An 18,004-nucleotide genomic window follows, 5' to 3' on the forward strand; every position below is an offset into this window, starting at 1 on the left:
CCCTACTGCTTGTACCACTGGCAACTTTCGAGCAACTCTGACGTACGGTCACTCTCCTTCACATCTCCGTGATAACCCAAAGAAGTTACATCCACAACGTCCCGTATGATGGAAGGTAAGTCCACCTCTTCACCTGTCCATCTCGAAATCTTACCTTCCTCCACACCTTTCTGCTGTTATATCAATTGTCTGCTAACTCACTCACCTTCCGTGGAGTAGCCAAATCACTCGCTTATGTCGATACTATATATTCTGCTGATTCTATCGAATTCTGTCCCTGGGAAGGGTATCAAGATCTATTCATATGCGGGACATATCAAATCGTCAAACCTGAAGAAGCGCCCCCTCCTCCTGCTCCTCCTCTAAAGAACGCCGAGGATGACGATGCGGATTCAGATTCAGACTCTGATTCGATGGAGGAGTATGGTGGACCGAGTAAACCGACAGAGAGAGTGGGGAGGATATTGTTGTTCCAAGTAGGGGAGGATGGAGAGTCTTTGTGAGTATATCTCGCGACGGGATGTAATCCACACCCTTGGTCTGCACAATGTCCCTCGTGTATCGCCTTATCAGCCATTCACAGTCTTTCCATGCTTCACGAGCAGACTCAAACTTTTCTGTGTTGTCAGTTCTTTGATAGAGCACGGTGCTGATCAGCCCCACCTTGTAGTGAGGAGCTACAACGGATAGAAACACCCGCTATACTCGATACGAAATGGTCTCCTCATCTCCAAGGTGGAAGACCGAGCTTAGGAGTGGCCGATGCTAAAGGGCATATCACGATATACCTCCTCGACACAGAAACTGTGAGTTTGTCCATCCGGAGGATCCAAGACGATTCTTTGCATGTACTTTTCCAAGACGAGCTTGGACTGGTAGACTGGATGGGATTTGCACGCTGATGGGAGTTTCTGTGATACAGAGACGATTGGAGGAACAACAGAGGACAGATGTGGACGACGATACGACCCTCTGTCTCTCCCTTGATTATTCACATAGATTACACCCGTACGTGAAATCGAACGCTGTACAGCATCAAGCTGTACCACCCATCAGACAAGCTGACTTTTGCTCACCGCCAGATCCACCCAACCATCCATCATCACCTCACTATCGACAGGATCATTAGCCCATCTCGTCCCGTCTGAGACGGGGTACGAGGTATCGTCCACATTCCATGCGCACGACTACGAACCGTGGATTACGACGTTCGATCTTTGGGACACCAACATTGTCTGGTCAGGTGCGTCTGTCTGTCTGTGTGCCCTGCGTCTATTCTAGAGTAGTCGTCCGCAATCTGTCCTCGTCATAGTATCTCCGCGCTGAAGGGAAGAAGAATGACGTACTAACGTTGACTTGTCGCTGTAGGGGGAGACGACTGTAAGCTCAAACGATGGGATTTGAGAGAAACTTCAAGACCCACGCTGGTGAACAAGAAGTGAGCGCAACAAATTCGACGAGGGTCAATCTCCAATTGAGCTGATTTGGTCCTCGTGTTATAGCTTCGAAGCGGGAGTGACAACAATCACGCCTTCTCCACATACAGAGCATCTCCTCGCTGTGGGCAGGTGAGCCAACCCTCAGTCGGACTACGCCCCCCCTCCCCACTCTTCACAGGCTATGTCTAATCTGCTATTCTCGTTCCATCGCTAGTTACGACGAATCTCTTCGGATATTCGACGCTCGGTCTCCTCGACAACCCCTCACAACACTCCAATTAGGCGGCGGTATTTGGCGAACTCGATTCCATCCTTCTCCTTCTCGGAAGGGCGATATCCTCGTCGCATGCATGCATGATGGATTCAAAGTTGTCAGACTTGACGACCCGGAATCACTGCTGAATCCCTCTATCGATACACAGGAAAATGTAGATGTCGGAGGGGTAGTACGATCTTTCAAGGGTCATGAATCGTTAGCGTATGGGACGGATTGGTGTAGATTACCTCCGAAAGACCAACAGATGGGGGAGAGTCTGGTGGTTAGTTGTTCGTTCTATGATCATGCTATGCATCTCTGGCGAGGGTGATAAGCCCCTTGCTCGGTATAGAAATGGTATTTCCGGTAATAGTACATGAGCATACAATTCCGATATGCAGGTGAGAACCTCAAAGATCCTCCTCATCCTCCATCTCGTCGTCATCATATTCATCCCCGTCCTCCCCTCCCTCACCCTCGCCATCTGGCAAATCCCTCTCCTCTGACCCAATCCGTATCTCTTCGCCACCAGTCGGGCCTGCCCCTGGCCCTGCATCTCGTCGTTGTGGAGCCTCTTGGATCTGTTTCCTATACATATCGGCGAACTGTTCGCTTGTCGTCGCTTGCTCCCACGATTTGTCCTCTCGGATCTTCATAAATCGCGGGAAACGGATAGATAGACCTCTTTCGGAGCCGAGCAACGATGCAGCGGCGGGATACACTGGAGATAGCGTGATACTGTGATTGTTGGGTGTAATGTCAGCTAAACACTGTTCGCTCAATATGATTTTGCTCAATATGATGGGGGTAGCGCGATTTCTTCGGATATGTCGGTTGTTATGATGGTCGAAGGCCCACTCACTCTGCACCACGTATCTCCCACACTTCCGACGGTTCAAACCACACATTCGGTCTTAGTCCATTCGTCTCGTAGTATCCCAACATCGTAGTCTTGCTACAATGCTCTGGCATCCCTTCAGGTGGATACCGTTTGATCAAGTCTTTGTAGAAGGCGTCCGTGAAGCCTGCACACACCATGTAAGGTCAGCACGGATTCCTCCCTTTGTATTCCGCAGCCCTGATTTGTAGGAGCTTTCGTTGTGGGAGGAAACTTACCAGAAATACACTTGCAGACCGCTTCCAAAGCGCCTGTCTCTGGATTGTGGCAAGCGAGAAGGATAGGCGACCACCATCCGGCTTTACGACCTTGTCCCCACCATGCACCGATAGGTACGAGGTCGAGCGAGTCTCCAAGTCCTTCGAGGTAATCTGCACAAGTACGCAGAGGTGTTAGCTCATTGTGTCGCATCATCCGACACTGCATCCTATCTCGCACTTACCCTTCTTGACCTTGAGCCATCCTTGACTCCGCTGGTCAGGCTCATAAGTCGCTGGTAGAGGCTTTCTCTTACCACCACCTCCCTTCCCCTTCTTCCTCGGTGTACCAGTCACACTATTGATCCCATCGTCCTCATCATCTTCACCTGTGATGCCCTCTCCACTCTCCAATAGCTTCACCATCAAACCCTCGCATTTCTGCTCCACGACTTGCTCGAAGAACGCCTGCATTTCGGCAGGGGTGTCTGTCGTGCTTGTTGAGTCAAGAGACTCGACGTGCGCGAAGCGCGCTAGGGAGAGGTCGGAAGGGCAGGAGAAGGGCTCGAAGAGGGTGCGGAGGATGTGTCGTCGGTGCGAGAAGGGCGAGTCGAGCAACGTCTAGGAAGAATGTGTCAGCGTGGATGTTTAACGATGTCAGGAAATGTGGCCCACCGCATCATTGATCAACATCAGATCAAACGCGAAGACTCCAACCACGACTTTGATATCCTCGACCTTCACATCCTTCTTAGCTCGGTTTGACAGCTCCTGGAAAGTCCTATAGGCACCTGTATCCTTGTCGACCGCCACAATCTCTGCATCCATGATGAAGGAGGAAATGTGATGCGCGTGTAAAAGATCTATGACCTTCTGGGTAGGTATCGAAGCTTCGGCTGGAAAGGGAGTTGGCGGAGAAGGAAGAGGTCGTTCTAGCATGGCTAGGACTAGGTGACACACATCCGGATACTTTTCCGTCATGTCTTCGAGGTGTCTGCGAGCGAATTCGTCAGCCGATCGGCCTGGACAGTCAGCGCAGCAAACTCACCTGCTGAACAATCTAACCCAGACTTTCGACCCATCATCACCTTGAACCCATCTCCCACCACCATCATCTTCCCCTTCTGGTCCATCGAGACGAGCGTGGATCTGGACACGCTGTCCATCCAATTTCGCCTCGGCCGTGAAAGGCAACGTTCCCAGTCGAGTGAATACCTCATTGAGTGACCGCGTGATCGAGCCGAGCATAGGGGAAAGAGGTATGCCTAGTTCGACCATTAGCTGCCTTCTGTGCGGTGGCAATTCGGGAAGAAACTAGCTCACCGACGCTGACAGGAACTCTATCTTCCACGCCGTCCAATCCACCAGCGTCTAGACCTCTAACCAGATCTCCGTAATTCGGATGCCGAACATATACCTTCCTGACTGTCCTAACTGCTTCAAGACACCGTTCTTCCACTTCTTCACGACAAGGATCAGGTTCGATTTTCGGTCGCGGAATTCGCTTTTGACCTTTCTCTGCTTTGGGCGGTGGGGCAGGTATAGGTCGTACCGATTCGACTAGTTCGACAGGCATGTGCAACAGGGCTGTCGCTCGTGCCAGAGCGGTCAGGAGGGTCTACAAAGTTATCAGTATACGCTGACACAACATGGGAAGCTAGGTTCGACCTACGAGTCGAACGGCTCCTATCTGTTTGTCAAAGCCCATCAGCACTATCCCATCTGATAACGCTGAGTGGAACCAGCTCACCCGAAGATTACCAATCAAACTTCTAACCAAGAATCTCACTTCCTCCCCTCTAGCTTGCACCATCAACTTCCTGACGATGTCTCCCTTCACTTTACCGCTCTGACTGCCCTTCACTTTCGTCAATCCCAAGAGTCTCGAGTAGACATCGCCAACCAGTAAGGGAGATGGTTTGACCAGTGTCCTTAGATTGCTCTTCGCTTCAAAGGCCACATCCCCAGGATCACCCCATTTCTCCCAGAGTCGTTTTAGGTCACGCGGCTGCAGTCCGGACACTTCCTGGACGGCTTTGGTCAGGATCTGGTTCCCGATCCCGAGCTCACAAGGGAGATAGGAGGGGAGCAGGTGATTTGACAATAGATAGAGGGAAGGTGGTAGGTCGATGGGGGATGCATGGAGTAGCAAGTGCAGGAAGCTATAAAGTGCTCGCTGGATTAGTTGCCTTGTCACAGGCGTGGAGGGACACCATGCAGCTCACTTTGTGAGGACTCGCACGATGATGAGTCGGGATCTTGTACTTGAAACCTGAACGTATACGCCCACAAGGATACTATATGGTAGTCTCCCCTTCGGCCACTTCGACACATCAATCTGAGAAGGGCGAAACAAGAAAGCGTCTGTATCGAAGTCGATCGGCTCTACAGCTTCTGCTGTGACAGAAGTGATCGTAGTAGGCTTCGTGGGAGTCAGGAAAGGCTTGAGCTCAAGTTTGACTAGAGGTGGTGAAGGTGTTCGTGGGTTGGGGTTCTGAAGCGGTTTAGGAGCGAATAGCGGGGCGATAGGTTTAGTCTCAGCAAGAGTGGCCTGCTCTTTCTTCACGACCTTGCCTTTGGTAGAAGGGGGCAGAAGATGTTTGCTAGAACATGATCCGTTCACACCTGGTGGTTCTGAGTATGGTGGGTCGACCGAGACTATCTCGTCATCGTCCCCATCTTCTGGCTCATCGATAGACGTCGATCTTCCCTTCCCCTTTACATCAACCTTTCTACCTTCGTCCTCTGCCCATTCTTTAGCCAACTTTCTCGCCAGCTCCTCATCATTATCTTTATCGTCATCTGAATCATCGATACTGATCACACTTTGATCGCGTCGAGCTCCCCCTTGACTTGTCGAAGGTTTCGGTTTGGAGGGAGAAGAAAAGAATGACGAGATCGATGTTTGAGCGTTGGTCGTTGTGCTAGACTTCTTGGTCTTCTTCTTGGCTGGCGGAGGTGTGGATGGTTTAGCCTGTCGTTTGGGTGCCATGGTAGCACGGTGGTTTAGATGACACCACAGTAAGACAGCTACGGAGCATCACCACTGGATTGTTGTAAACAAGCATGGACGAAGTCGTAATGTTCATGAAATAGCTAGGGTGACATCACACATCGTCGATCGCAAGCAACCGCGTTCAATCGAAGATCACGTGACAGTGCATCAAGGTACAGGTGTCGCGAGCCTTTCCTTTTCGACGTGCCTATCATCATCTTGCCGACGACGTCGACGTGGACGCCTGCGATCAGATCTCGTCGGCTTGTTTGCTTCCGAGTTGGAGTACGAGTACTGGATCCCGGTACCCAATCGCACATGTGATGTTTTGGTATGTTTTGCACAGGTTGAAGGGAGACCCACAAAGGGTCAGCTGAGAGATTGAATTGGGAGGCGAACTAGTCACACCCCTGATGAATCATCATGAATGGTGTAGCATAAAAAGTAGTCGTTCCTACACTACCACCGTAATTAGATGTCCTGTCCGTGTCTGTCTCCGTCTTGGTAATGCGAAAGAAAGAAAGAATGATCGGCCGTTGACGGATGACCGGCAACTCCGGTGTATACTCACTGTATAACTTCTAAATGTGGGATCAAAATTTCTAATTCCAGCGCCATGTCGGTTCTGCCGAATCTGTTTCTGTTGTTGCAAACCTTTCCTTTCCGTCGGAGATCCCCCATTTCCCTCGGTTAATTCGCCATTGATCAACGGTGACCGAACTGCCCATCGGCGTGATTCATAATCAGACTCATTCTCTCCCTGTTTGACATGGTCCAAGCTTTGGCAGACAGATGTGTAGAAAATAAAGTGACGATCACATGTGCATATGTAGTGTTTCATTAGAGTGATTTGTACTGTACCGCACTGATGAATCGTGAACAGCTACAGTACGCGCCAGGGAGATAAACAGAGACCTGGAATCAAGAAGACAGATTATTAACCTTTCGGAGTCAATTTGACTTTGCGAGTTGGAAAGTCACCGTCCGTCTCGGTCAAACCCAATGAGACAGCCCCGTATTCGGAGATAAAAAGCAGGCGTTAAATTTGATTGCTGGTTGTTACCCTTAATGCCATCTCTCCTCTCCCCTGTCCCTTTCCCTTTCCCTTTCCCTTTGAAGCTTGTATGGCGCTAGATCGAGGAAGCGGCAGAGGTTTGCTCTCTTTTGCATCCGAGAGTGCGTACAGTTACGTTCTGTAAGAGAGAGAATGAACACCGAGTGAGTGTCCCCCCCTTCTACAGTGACAGGTGAGTACCGTCGATCATTTTCAGTTTCAAGGGAGAGAGAGAGAGAGAGAGAATTAGAGAGAAGATTGAGTATGCTATTACTGTACACACATCATACAACACCATCAGCATCATCATCATTCACACGCATATAGAAACATTGAAACACATACATACACAGCAGTGTCCTACCCATACCACATTTGCATACATACATACATCAATCATTAACGATCAAAAAACACACATATACATCTCACCCAGATCAACCTCTCGACATGGCCGATTCAGCACCGTCCACGCCCAGCAGTGATACCAGTTCGAACAATCGACGCAAAACTTCCCTCGAGTTCATCATCACACGACCTACCTCTCAATCAGGTTCATCGTCCACCTCAACACCTACCATGATCCGAGATGGCATCGCCCCCGTGTTTCATCCTGCTCCAGCGCCCAGTACGCCGACGCCCAAACCACAAACCACATCATTGGCATCTTCATCCTCGGCGCCCAAAGGCAAAAAGACGCTGGAATCTCTTCCGCGTGAATTGCTTGCTCTTGTTGCCTTTCACCTCGTCGTAGATGATCAAGGTTACGGCTCACATCCTTGTTCACTTCTCCCATTTCTACACACCTCTCGGACGATACATGAAGCAATTTCATTTGACAACAATCCACAGTTATATCACCGACTCTTCCAAGCGACTTTCGATTATGCCGCTCTGGATAGAAGATATAACTGGATGGTACAGCACCTTTCGACCCAGGCAGGGAAAGGGAAGAAATTGTTCAACCTCTTCGCGGATCCAAGGAGCTGGGCGATAGATTACAGATCGAGGTGGGAGAGTTGTATGAGGATGAGAAAAGTGGCGGAATATAAAAAGGTGGAAATACCGGGTGTATGCGATAAAGCGACCTTCATAGCGGACCTATGGAACGTTTGGTTCTTATTGACAGAAGACGGTAAGTGTGAGCCTGCTGCTTTGACGAACATAACCTGGCCTTGCTGACCATGAGTACGATGCTAGATGGGAAGAATCTACGATTTTTGAACGGCCGATGCCATTTGAAAGAGTTTCTTGGCACATATTACAAGGATAACTTGTTGAAAGAATCGCTCGTACCTGGGTATCCACGAGAGACGGGTGACAAGTCGCTTGCTATTTGGTGTTCTTTGTTCGCAGGTATAGGTGAGTAATGCATGACCTTTCCGAAAATGATCAAGAGAACGGCTGATTGAGCTTTCATGCTATCCTCAGATACCATCGGCGAAGACAATGCCGCAGAGGTGGACGAGAAGATCTTCATGCTTCGTCCGTATGTTTTCGCATGCGCAAAGGTAAGTTGGCGAGGCCCTAACTCTCAACTACAGTGAAAAACTGACGTGCGCCCAGTACGACGTGACCTACGCTCCTTGGCATCATCGCAAGCTGCCGTTATGTGCTCCCGACTGTACGGATCACGAACCCGATCTAACATTACGCAGCAAGGCGATGACCTATAAACGATTCGGCTACAGCTGGAAGCGTGTCCCACCTCACTTCATCCTCGGTGTCTATGTCGGATTTATGCGTCTTCTGGAACGACATTCCGATCGAGTCGGTCTCAAAGCCGGTAGTTCTACGTTCTCCAGCACTCCGTTCGAAGCGGGGCTTCCGGGGCTGTTCTCAGCTATCCAAACAATGGAATCACCTTTGCACGACAGAGAATGGCAGAGAAATACAATGTGTCAGGATCCCCATACGTCTCAGGGATTGCCGCCTCTCACATATCGTGGGCAAATACAAGGCTATTGGCGCGGTAAATTCTTGTTCTATGATTTCGACCTCTACCGACAGATCCTCGCGGGTGATATGAGAGGAGTTTACACTGGCACGTTTGCGGAGCAAGTTGCGGAGATGGAGTTGAAAGAGACGATGGTCAAAGTGAGAGAGGAAGATGTCGGCGGGAAAGGACCGTTGTTGTGCGCAGGCTTCCAAGAAGAGGGAGGAGAGACAGACGAAGAACAAGAGAGGATCCAGGCGGGCTATGGGAACGAGCTCTGCGATGACGCGGATGAGGTGGAAAAAGGCTGGACAAAGGAGATTTTGATCAGCGGAAGGGTGAGTGCAGAGCGAATGATGACATGGCTAATGAGTAGTGTCGTACCAGCTGGGGATGGGCCAAAGTGAGAGGCAGAGTGAGGTCGTGGGATGGATTGGTCATATTGGACTTGCATTATTCCGTACGTTGTGACACATACACACGGTCATGTCCTTGAGCTGACGCATCCTACACAGCGCCACGTCATGGGACGATGGTTGTGGCGTGGTTACCTCCACACAGGAGGGTATATGGTCGGACGATGGCGGGACTGCTTCACCCCGGAGAACCTCCGAGGTGAGAATCCATCGCCCCATTGAGCAGACGACGTCAATCTGAACTGTGTGCTAACGTCCCCTTGTTGTCAGGTTATGAGGGCGCCTTTGGTCTAATTCGTGCCGGCGATACTCTATATCCCGATCATTTCCCTAAGAAGATGGAAGATTCACTTGGCGTGAATCAACCGACACCTGCTGCGGCCACCGCATCGACAAGTTCACAAAATGCGAACGGCACCGGCGGTGGAGGTGGAGGTGGAGGAGGTACGGGCAGAGCACAAGTGACTTTACCAGATGTGGCTGCTTTGGATCAGAGAGGTAGTTCATCCCCTTCCCCTGGGGTTAATGCGAGTGCTGCACGAACGGCGACGGCTGCGACTCAGTGATATTACAAGAAAGAGAAGGGAGATGGCGTCTAATTCAGGGTGCTGTCTCTATTGCATATACATAACGATACATATGAAACTTGACGAAGATACTATGCATGCCATGTTTGCGACGTGTGGGAAGCCTTTGTAAGCGGTGACTAACGCCTAGGTGGAGGCGGCAGAAGAAAGGTGACTCTCTCGAGACTGCTCATGCTTGTCTACCTTGTCGCTTGATGCTGCACATAGAAGACGTCTTTGGTATGTACGTCTGATGTTGGTATATACAGATGCGATAAGAGTGATGAGTGGACTCACTACTTTCAAGTCAATTCAAGTCAAGCGGACACAATTCGAAGAGTAAACCAAGCCAAAACTGAACCGGTCAATCAAAGGGCCGGGAACCGTATTATTGGCAGATCTCGATCTATCAGCTGTAAGTTAACGTTATCAATCCAGTATCAGTGACGTAGGGGACGATATTCCACTACGTACCCGTCAGATCAATAGCATCAATAGCGGGATTGGCGTAACGTTCCTCGATAGTGATGTCAAGGACAGAGTTGGTTGATATACATGTGCTGCATAACAGATAAACAGCTCTTCCAGATTAACAACTGACATTCATTCTCTCTCTCTGTGTCACTATACATCGCATAAAAAGCACAAACACAAAACAGTATGGTATGGCAAATTGACCTTTCGGGAAAGTGTATCGTTGTGACGGGTGGTAATCGGGTGAGTCGGGTCGAACCATAACGAAACGACAGAGGGGTGGAGAGTTGACAAGACCGTGTTTGGTTGTGGATAGGGTATCGGTCTCGCGATCAGTCATCAAGTAGCACAAGGTGAGCTGAGCCCCAATTCCTGCCCCACATCAGGTAGATGCTCGACTACGCTGGACATTCACGACACTCGATTTGTGCCCGGCGATCCTGGCTCTTTGATTGATGTGAGATTGTTTTGGTCACAGCCGGCGCACACGTCGCGATCCTCTATAGGCAGAGTGAAGATGCTCCAGAGATAGCTAAGGGTATTGCAGAGAAATATGATGTCCGATGCGTCGTGAGTGGCTCTCTGACTCTCTCACCCTCTCCCGCGGGGCTCCTCTGGACAAGCGGTCCTGGTGCGATCGATCGACATAAAGAACCACTTTGATGCACCAGGCATCCGTTCAGCACGCAGCACATATGGATACTTACTTGTTTGGTTCTCTCTTTGCTGACTATCTACCATTGTGATATGTATTCCAGGCATATAAATGCGATGTGACGGATCAGAAAGCGGTTCAAGAATTGTTCAGGACTATCTACCATGATGTCGGACCTGTTGGCGGTGTGGTCTGTAACGCGGGTGAGTTCCAACTACACCCCTGCTCCTCGCTGTAATTACACTTTTACTGGCGCTGACCGCCTTCCCACGACGTCAGGCGTCAGTCACCACAAGCCCGCCTTGGAATATACCAAGGAGGACTTTTACAAGACTTTCGAACCCAACGTGTGGGGTGTGTTTGTCGCTGCTCAGGCAGCTGCTTTGTAAGTTCACAACGGTCAAAGGCATCATTCCCGGCGGAAGTGCCGTGTTGACGTTCTCACTACATCATAGACTTTGGAAAGAACACCAATATCAGAACGGTCGTATAGTCTTCATATCGTGTAAGTGTGTTCATATACGGACCAAGGCTTCGCCGAACGGAGACTGACTCGTCGTGTCGATCTTTCGTAGCTGTCTCTGGCACTGTCGCCAACAAGGGAATAGCGCAAGCCTTTTACAACCCGTCAAAGGTATGTCGGTACTGATGAAGTCAATAGACGGATAGAGTGAGGAGGAACGCTAATCCTGAAGCTTTATTATAGAGCGCTCTGACAATGCTCGCCAAGGCTTTGTCTATGGAATGGGCCCCAATGGGTATTCTTGTGAGTGACATGACATTAAATCACGTCACGAACGAAGCTTACCACCTGCTTGTGTTCGATCGGACAGGTCAACGTCGTTTCTCCTGGTTACGTCGAGTGAGCCGCATTCATACTCGCCGTATTTCATTAGTCAGCTGACATATGCTCCTTCCAGCACCGATATGAACCAAAGTCTCCGAGACGATGCCAAAGCTAGGAAAGAGGTTGAGGATGCAACCTTCGTTGGTAGGCTCTCCACTCCGGACGAGCAAGCCAGTCCCACCGTCTTCTTCCTCTCGGACCAAGCATCTTGTAAGTGTTTTTGTCTAACCGTCTCGCGTGATCAGTAGGATGTATCTCGCTGATCGCGGTATTCCTTTGTATTTCGCAGATATCACTGGCTCAGAGTTGATTGTCGATGGAGGCTACTCGGCCTGGTAGATTGTAGACAATTCATATACAATACATCCCAAGAGGAGAGACACAGACAAGCAGAAAAGAAGAGAGAGAAGTAGGCAGATAAGAAGTGACCGATACGAAATATAAAACTCGATTACAAGATGCATGTACATTGCCGCATCCTGATGATTAGCGGGATCAAATTCAACTCATTTACCAGCAAATAATAAACATTGAAATTAGAAATTATTTTCACTCGGAGCGCGTCTTTTGACGGATGGGTGACAGACTATAGTCGTTCACTCCTACATTTATTACCACATCTCAAATCGCAATTCGTATCTCCAACATTCATCTGTAGCTTATCTCCTTGTCATCTGCTACGGAGCTATAGTACATATTTGGTTCTCTCGTGTATCATGTCATCAGCCGAAGCTGAGAGGAAACGGCGCGTGAGTTACTTTCTTGTCGCTGAAGTACGAACGACGAGTTTAGCTAACCTCGCGTCAACTTTCCCGTTTGCTGTTATTTCAGGAGGCGCTTCTCGCTCTCAAGCTGAAGAAGCAGAACAAAAGTGTTACTCCTCAGCCTTCCAGTCTCAGCGACAGATCATCACCTGAACCTTCGACGGTGCTTGTTCCTCCCTCTTCTTCTCCTGCTGCTGCTGCAGACTATTCCAATCGATCGTCTTCGAAATATTTCCCTTCCGCCACCTCAAATGGGAACGGAACGAGGCTCACCTACGGAAATGGGATTGCTAGTGCTCCAGCTCCAGCTCCGGCTGGCGTGATACCGTCTTCGGGGATAGGGAAGAAGGTCGAGAATGGTCATGGTGGTGCTCAAGCTTTCTCGGGTAGTCCTCAAGATGTATTGAAGGCCTTACATAGTCGTCATGCCGCCACCTCGCACTCAAACGACCAACAACCCTCCACCTCGACTGCAACTGTATCTCTTGCCGACTTGTCACCATCGTCGCCGAAACCTCTCAGTCGACTGAAAGCTCGGTATGCCGATCCTGACGAGGTCGATTCCCCTACTCGTACATCCTTCGCCTCCCCTTCTTCGCCTACCTCTTCAAGCTCCAGACAACCGAGTCTAGTCCTTGCTGCGCGATCACAACAGGAGGATCAGGAAGGGTTACTAGCTTCAAGACTACAGGTCCAATTCCCAAACGTGACGAGAATTCAAGTCTTGTCAATCTTGCGGAAATATCCAGACAACCCAGATCGCGCTATCAACCAGATCCAACATATCGATAACGTTCGAGCTGCCCAACAAGGATCTCCAATCGCTTCTCCTTCCTCTACAACCTCTTATCGACCTTCTGCAGTCCCACCTTCCGCCCCGCTCCAATTCGTCTCGGCGAAGCCTAAATTACCAGGGCAAACTCGTCCGACCATCGTACAGCGACCCTCCCAACCACCACCGATACCAGTAGTGGTCAAAAACCGAGTCCCGCCCAAGCCGAAGAAGAACGAGAAATCATCGATTTACGCGAATAGAGCTTCGAATGGGAAGAGGAGGGATCCGGACGAGAGCGAATCAGCGAACGAGGCGTCGGATGCGGAGAGTGATGGGAGTTGGTCAGGAGACGAAGGGAGGAGGAGGAAAAAGAGAAAAGGAGATCCAGAGGTCGATGCGGAGGGAGAAGCGCTTAAAGCGTTCAACGAGGTTGAAGCGGACGTGCTTACAGGGACTATTGGTGAGTTTTACTGCAACGGCAACGGTGGTTTCAGCTGACAGATCAATCTGTAGCCTGCAGTGCGGAGCAAGCAGCTACCATCATACGACTACGACCGTACGAAGATGTGGAAGACTGTCGACATAAGCTAAACAAGGCCCGTGGTGTATCTGTCAAGCTATTTGAACAATATACCGAGATCATGGAAGGTTACGTCCAGATCGACGCTTGTCTCAATCGATGTGAAGCGATCGCCACCGACGTTGCCAACACTTTGGCCGTATGGAGAGGCGCGTCCATCGCTCAAGATAACAGCGTCATTGGCACACCTCGTTCTGACGGATTGAACGATGTCAAAGTCGACGTGGCCAAGGTGTCGGAGTTGCTGAGGAACGAGACGGATATGAAGAAGAGGAAGATCCTAAGCAGTTACATCCAAACTCAACCGTCGACACTGAGCAAGGGCACAGTGTTGAAGGATTATCAGTTGCTGGGTGTCAATTGGTTGAATCTTCTCTATTCGAAAAAGATCGGTTGTATCCTGGCAGATGAGATGGGTGAGTCGGTCTGCGGCTGTTCACGTATAGAACGGGGTTAACGCATATGCTTGACTGAATACCAGGTCTCGGCAAAACCATCCAGGTGATCGCGTTCATCGCAGCTCTGAAGGAGAGGGGAATCAAGGGACCTCATATGATCTTTGTACCGTGAGTTTACTCAGTCACTAGCAGCAGCTGACAAGCAGAGCGTCCACCTTGGAAAATTGGACAAGAGAATTCGACCGATTCGCACCCAGCGTCGACGTTCAGACATATTACGGATCTCAAGCCGAACGAGCTAGTCTTCGAGATGACCTCAAGAAGAGGTTTAGATCAGGCAAATTGGAGGTCGTGCTGGCATCTTATACACAGGTGACATCAGCGGACGATTTGAGCTTCTTCAGAAAGAAGATTGAATTTGAGGTGAGTTGAGCATCGTAGTCATAGAGAGCTGGGTGCTGATTGGAGAACTTGGACTCAGACATGTATCTATGATGAGGGTCATCGATTGAAGAGTTGTACGACGAAAGCGTATAGCGATCTGCTATCCATCAAGCCGAGGTGGCGATTACTCCTCACAGGAACACCATTGCAGAATAACTTGCAAGAGCTGGTCGTACGTGATCGACCTCGCATTTTATCTGAAATAAGCTGATTGTTTTGCGCTGCCATTAGTCCCTCCTCATGTTCATTCACAAGGACACCTTCACGGATGCTGAACCCTATCTCCGAGCGATCTTCAAATCTCAAGGTCACGCCAGTCTCCTATCGCAACAACGGACATCCCGAGCGCGAGCGATGTTGACACCCTTTGTCCTTCGACGTCGAAAGGCAAATGTCTTGACCCTGCCACCCAAACACGAGCGGGTAGAGGAATGTGATATGACCAAAGTCCAAGCGAAACTTTACAACGAGACAATGCAACGGTCCAAAAAGGTCCTGGCCGAGCTGTCGGACGATCTTTTGGATGCTGTTGCGGTAAATGACGAGGTCGCCAGTCAGAAAAAGCCCGGTGCGAAGAAAGCTGCCAAAGGGAAGAAAGTGCAACCCGCCGGAGGAAACAGTTCGAACATCCTTATGGATCTGAGAAAAGCGGCGAGCCATCCGTTATTGTTCAGAAGGCATTACACGGATGCCAAGATCAAGCAGTTGGCCAAAGAATGTCTCAACACCCCGACGTATTGCGATTGTAATCTGGATTATGTGATCGAGGATCTTGAGGTGGGTGAAGCAACAACAGGCTGTAAGGACGGGAAGCTGACGAGTTGTGAACAGTACATGAGCGACTACGAGATTTCCAACTTCTGCTCGACCTCGATCGAGGATGTGAGTGTTACTCTGCTGTCTTGTCTACGCGGAACATGAGGACTGACGACAGCGATAGGAACTGCGCAAGCACGCTTTGGAACCGACAGCCTTCCTTGAAGGAGGCAAGATTGTTGCCTTGCAAAACATCATCGAATCGTCGAAGAAGGATGATAAAAGGATCCTCCTCTTCTCGCAATTTGTCATGATCCTCGACATCCTCGAGAAGGCATTAGACCACCTTGGCGTCAAATACACTCGATTGGATGGTCAGACCAAGACGGACGAGAGACAAGGGTTGGTCGATGAGTTTAACGATGATCCGGAAATCACGGTCTTCCTGCTTTCAACGAAGGCGGGTGGTGTTGGGTGAGTGGGAACGCAGTCAATTCTGAATATAGCTGAGGGATTGTCGCTGACATGCTTTTGACTCGCGATGCAGTATCAATCTGACCGCCGCATCGGTCGTCGTGATCTATGACCAAGATTTCAACCCTCACAACGATCGACAAGCTGCCGATAGAGCATATCGTATCGGTCAAGAGAAGGAAGTCGAGGTGATCAAGTTGATCACAAAGGGATCTATCGATGTGGGTCACGAGTGTCGTACAGTACAACGAGAATCCCAGCTAACGATATTTCGGAAATTTTTCAGGAGGATATGTTGGCCATCGGAATGACCAAATTGCAACTAGACGATGCAGTAGGCGGCGAAGAGATCACATTAGATGGTCAAGATGGTTCAGGAGCAGATGACAAGACTGCAAAGGAGACAAGACGAAGTTTGTTGACGACATTGAGAAACAAGTTCGTAGCAGTAGGAGGCGATGATGCGATGGAGGTGGTCAAGGAGGAGCAAGAGGTAGGCAAATCTGCACCTGGATCTGTGAAGAAAGCGAGGGGTAAAGGAGCGACGGAAGTGTAGTCTAGTGGAGGATAGAACAGTGCAAGTGCGAGGTGTATAGAGTGCCCTTTGTGTGGTCTACATGTGAGGAAGGAGAGGAGATAGATCACCAGATGAAAGTGTTGTAATTTCAACATTGAGCGATGAGCTGCAATCGACACTTGGACCACATCGCTAACATGCATGGACCATCTCGTTGTCGTTTCTATAGTTACATCATGTGCCGAACATTGATAAGCCGCGCATATGTCTGTCTACAGCTGCTCGGAACTGTGTAGGGGGAAAGGGCGATCAGCGACCCGCCACGAGATCATAGAAGAGGGTGATGATGGCATGGATCATCATCGACGACGGAACAAAACAACGAGCCACTCACCTGATCGTTGTCGATACCCTCTTCTCTTGAGTCCATGACCACCAGAGGATTCCTAACCACATAATCGACAAATGGACCGACATACAATTGTCTCAGGACGAAGCGTAATGAGTCGGAAGAAGGGTCAGAGAGAAGGACGAATTTGTAACCTGTGATGGTTTCGTAGAGGTGGAGTTTGTATTGTGAGGTGGAGTAGGAGGTGAACGCTTCTTCGCTGTGTGTAGAAGGGCGAGCACGTTAAGGGAAAGTGGTCGACAAGAATAGAACCGAAAGGGAGAGTGTAGGGAGACAGGACAACGAGCAGACCAGGAAAGTTGTGAGGAGTTGAGACAAGAACAGATAATGGCAAGACAACGAAGATGATATGGTCTGATCAGCAACACCATCATTACATCTCAGTGTTATTCGTTCCCGACTCACCGCCCTGATAATTTCTTGACCATATTTCTCAACGACAGAATCACCCCATAAACCAACTTTGCCTCCTCATCAAACGGTAATCCTTTCGGACCCCTTGTCGAACTACCTCCCACTCCACTACCTAACCCATTCATCCCTCCACCACTTCCGCCTCCATTGATCTGACTTTGTAATGACGATCTGTTGTTGTTATCTGAGAATATGGATTCGCGACCTGTCGTCGTCGTATTGTCGTTACCGTGTTGGGCTTGGGAAGACGGGGGAGGTAATCTATGAACACCAGCTTTGAAGGATGGAGGAGGGGGCGGTCGAGCAGATCGAGTTCGGTGCCAATCTTGGTAGTAGATGCATTCACAGTGACTAAGCACGTGAGACACTCAGCTCTAGATCGAGTGAAGTAGACACAAGAGCACATACCGGTCAAATATGTATAATGAGAAAATGGTCATGTTGACAATAGACGGACGACGCGAGAGGTCCGGTGGGTTCGTACGTTGGAGAATGTCTACTGATCGGTTGTGTTCGTAGTTCTTCCTCTCCAAGTCTTCTGGCGGAATGATGGATCAAGTAGGGAGCTGCTTGGATTTAGATAAGACGAGATATTAATGATGAATGTAATGAACGAGGAAACAAGTTGTCATTAACCTCCACGCGAGTGAACGAGCGAACGAGTTGACGGAACGCGTTCCTGGAAATACACTATATCGACGGTAACCATCTCCCACTTCGATTGCAATCTTACTTGTCAA

General features: G+C 49.7%; 6 protein-coding genes across 6 annotated transcripts; 4 read left to right on the plus strand and 2 right to left on the minus strand.

The window, feature by feature from the left end:
- Positions 1-105: 105 nt before the first annotated feature.
- CI109_101068 (uncharacterized protein) lies at positions 106-2,026 on the plus strand (the record flags this gene model as incomplete). Its single annotated transcript, XM_032002720.1, has 8 exons — positions 106-115; positions 220-499; positions 671-806; positions 923-1,008; positions 1,083-1,243; positions 1,369-1,438; positions 1,503-1,568; positions 1,654-2,026. The coding sequence occupies 8 exons, from the start codon at positions 106-108 to the stop codon at positions 2,024-2,026; spliced, it is 1,182 nt and encodes a 393-aa protein (XP_031863059.1).
- Positions 2,027-2,105: 79 nt separating this feature from the next.
- CI109_101069 (uncharacterized protein) lies at positions 2,106-5,782 on the minus strand (the record flags this gene model as incomplete). Its single annotated transcript, XM_032002721.1, has 10 exons — positions 2,106-2,433; positions 2,558-2,720; positions 2,812-2,964; positions 3,036-3,411; positions 3,466-3,784; positions 3,839-4,055; positions 4,114-4,408; positions 4,463-4,480; positions 4,541-4,952; positions 5,016-5,782. 10 exons carry the CDS (start codon positions 5,780-5,782, stop codon positions 2,106-2,108), a joined length of 3,048 nt encoding a protein of 1,015 aa, XP_031863060.1.
- A 1,507-nt stretch (positions 5,783-7,289) lies between these two features.
- On the plus strand, positions 7,290-9,757 carry CI109_101070 (uncharacterized protein; the record flags this gene model as incomplete). The annotated part of the gene is made up of 7 exons (XM_065966889.1): positions 7,290-7,974; positions 8,040-8,201; positions 8,271-8,350; positions 8,406-9,117; positions 9,180-9,235; positions 9,291-9,390; positions 9,462-9,757. 7 exons carry the CDS (start codon positions 7,290-7,292, stop codon positions 9,755-9,757), a joined length of 2,091 nt encoding a protein of 696 aa, XP_065822961.1.
- A 660-nt stretch (positions 9,758-10,417) lies between these two features.
- CI109_101071 (uncharacterized protein) lies at positions 10,418-12,072 on the plus strand (the record flags this gene model as incomplete). The annotated part of the gene is made up of 11 exons (XM_032002723.1): positions 10,418-10,474; positions 10,548-10,584; positions 10,710-10,801; positions 10,990-11,089; positions 11,166-11,271; positions 11,342-11,391; positions 11,462-11,520; positions 11,593-11,652; positions 11,720-11,748; positions 11,807-11,943; positions 12,023-12,072. The coding sequence occupies 11 exons, from the start codon at positions 10,418-10,420 to the stop codon at positions 12,070-12,072; spliced, it is 777 nt and encodes a 258-aa protein (XP_031863062.1).
- A 377-nt stretch (positions 12,073-12,449) lies between these two features.
- CI109_101072 (uncharacterized protein) lies at positions 12,450-16,480 on the plus strand (the record flags this gene model as incomplete). The annotated part of the gene is made up of 11 exons (XM_065966890.1): positions 12,450-12,482; positions 12,565-13,732; positions 13,786-14,268; positions 14,334-14,418; positions 14,508-14,673; positions 14,732-14,866; positions 14,926-15,471; positions 15,526-15,576; positions 15,635-15,924; positions 15,998-16,145; positions 16,211-16,480. 11 exons carry the CDS (start codon positions 12,450-12,452, stop codon positions 16,478-16,480), a joined length of 3,375 nt encoding a protein of 1,124 aa, XP_065822962.1.
- Positions 16,481-16,675: 195 nt separating this feature from the next.
- CI109_101073 (uncharacterized protein) lies at positions 16,676-17,704 on the minus strand (the record flags this gene model as incomplete). The annotated part of the gene is made up of 4 exons (XM_065966891.1): positions 16,676-16,729; positions 16,836-17,049; positions 17,256-17,615; positions 17,673-17,704. 4 exons carry the CDS (start codon positions 17,702-17,704, stop codon positions 16,676-16,678), a joined length of 660 nt encoding a protein of 219 aa, XP_065822963.1.
- Between the last annotated feature and the right edge of the window lie 300 nt (positions 17,705-18,004).

Source organism: Kwoniella shandongensis, chromosome 2 (genome assembly GCF_008629635.2).
Source record: "Kwoniella shandongensis chromosome 2, complete sequence".
Taxonomy (NCBI): domain Eukaryota; kingdom Fungi; phylum Basidiomycota; class Tremellomycetes; order Tremellales; family Cryptococcaceae; genus Kwoniella; species Kwoniella shandongensis.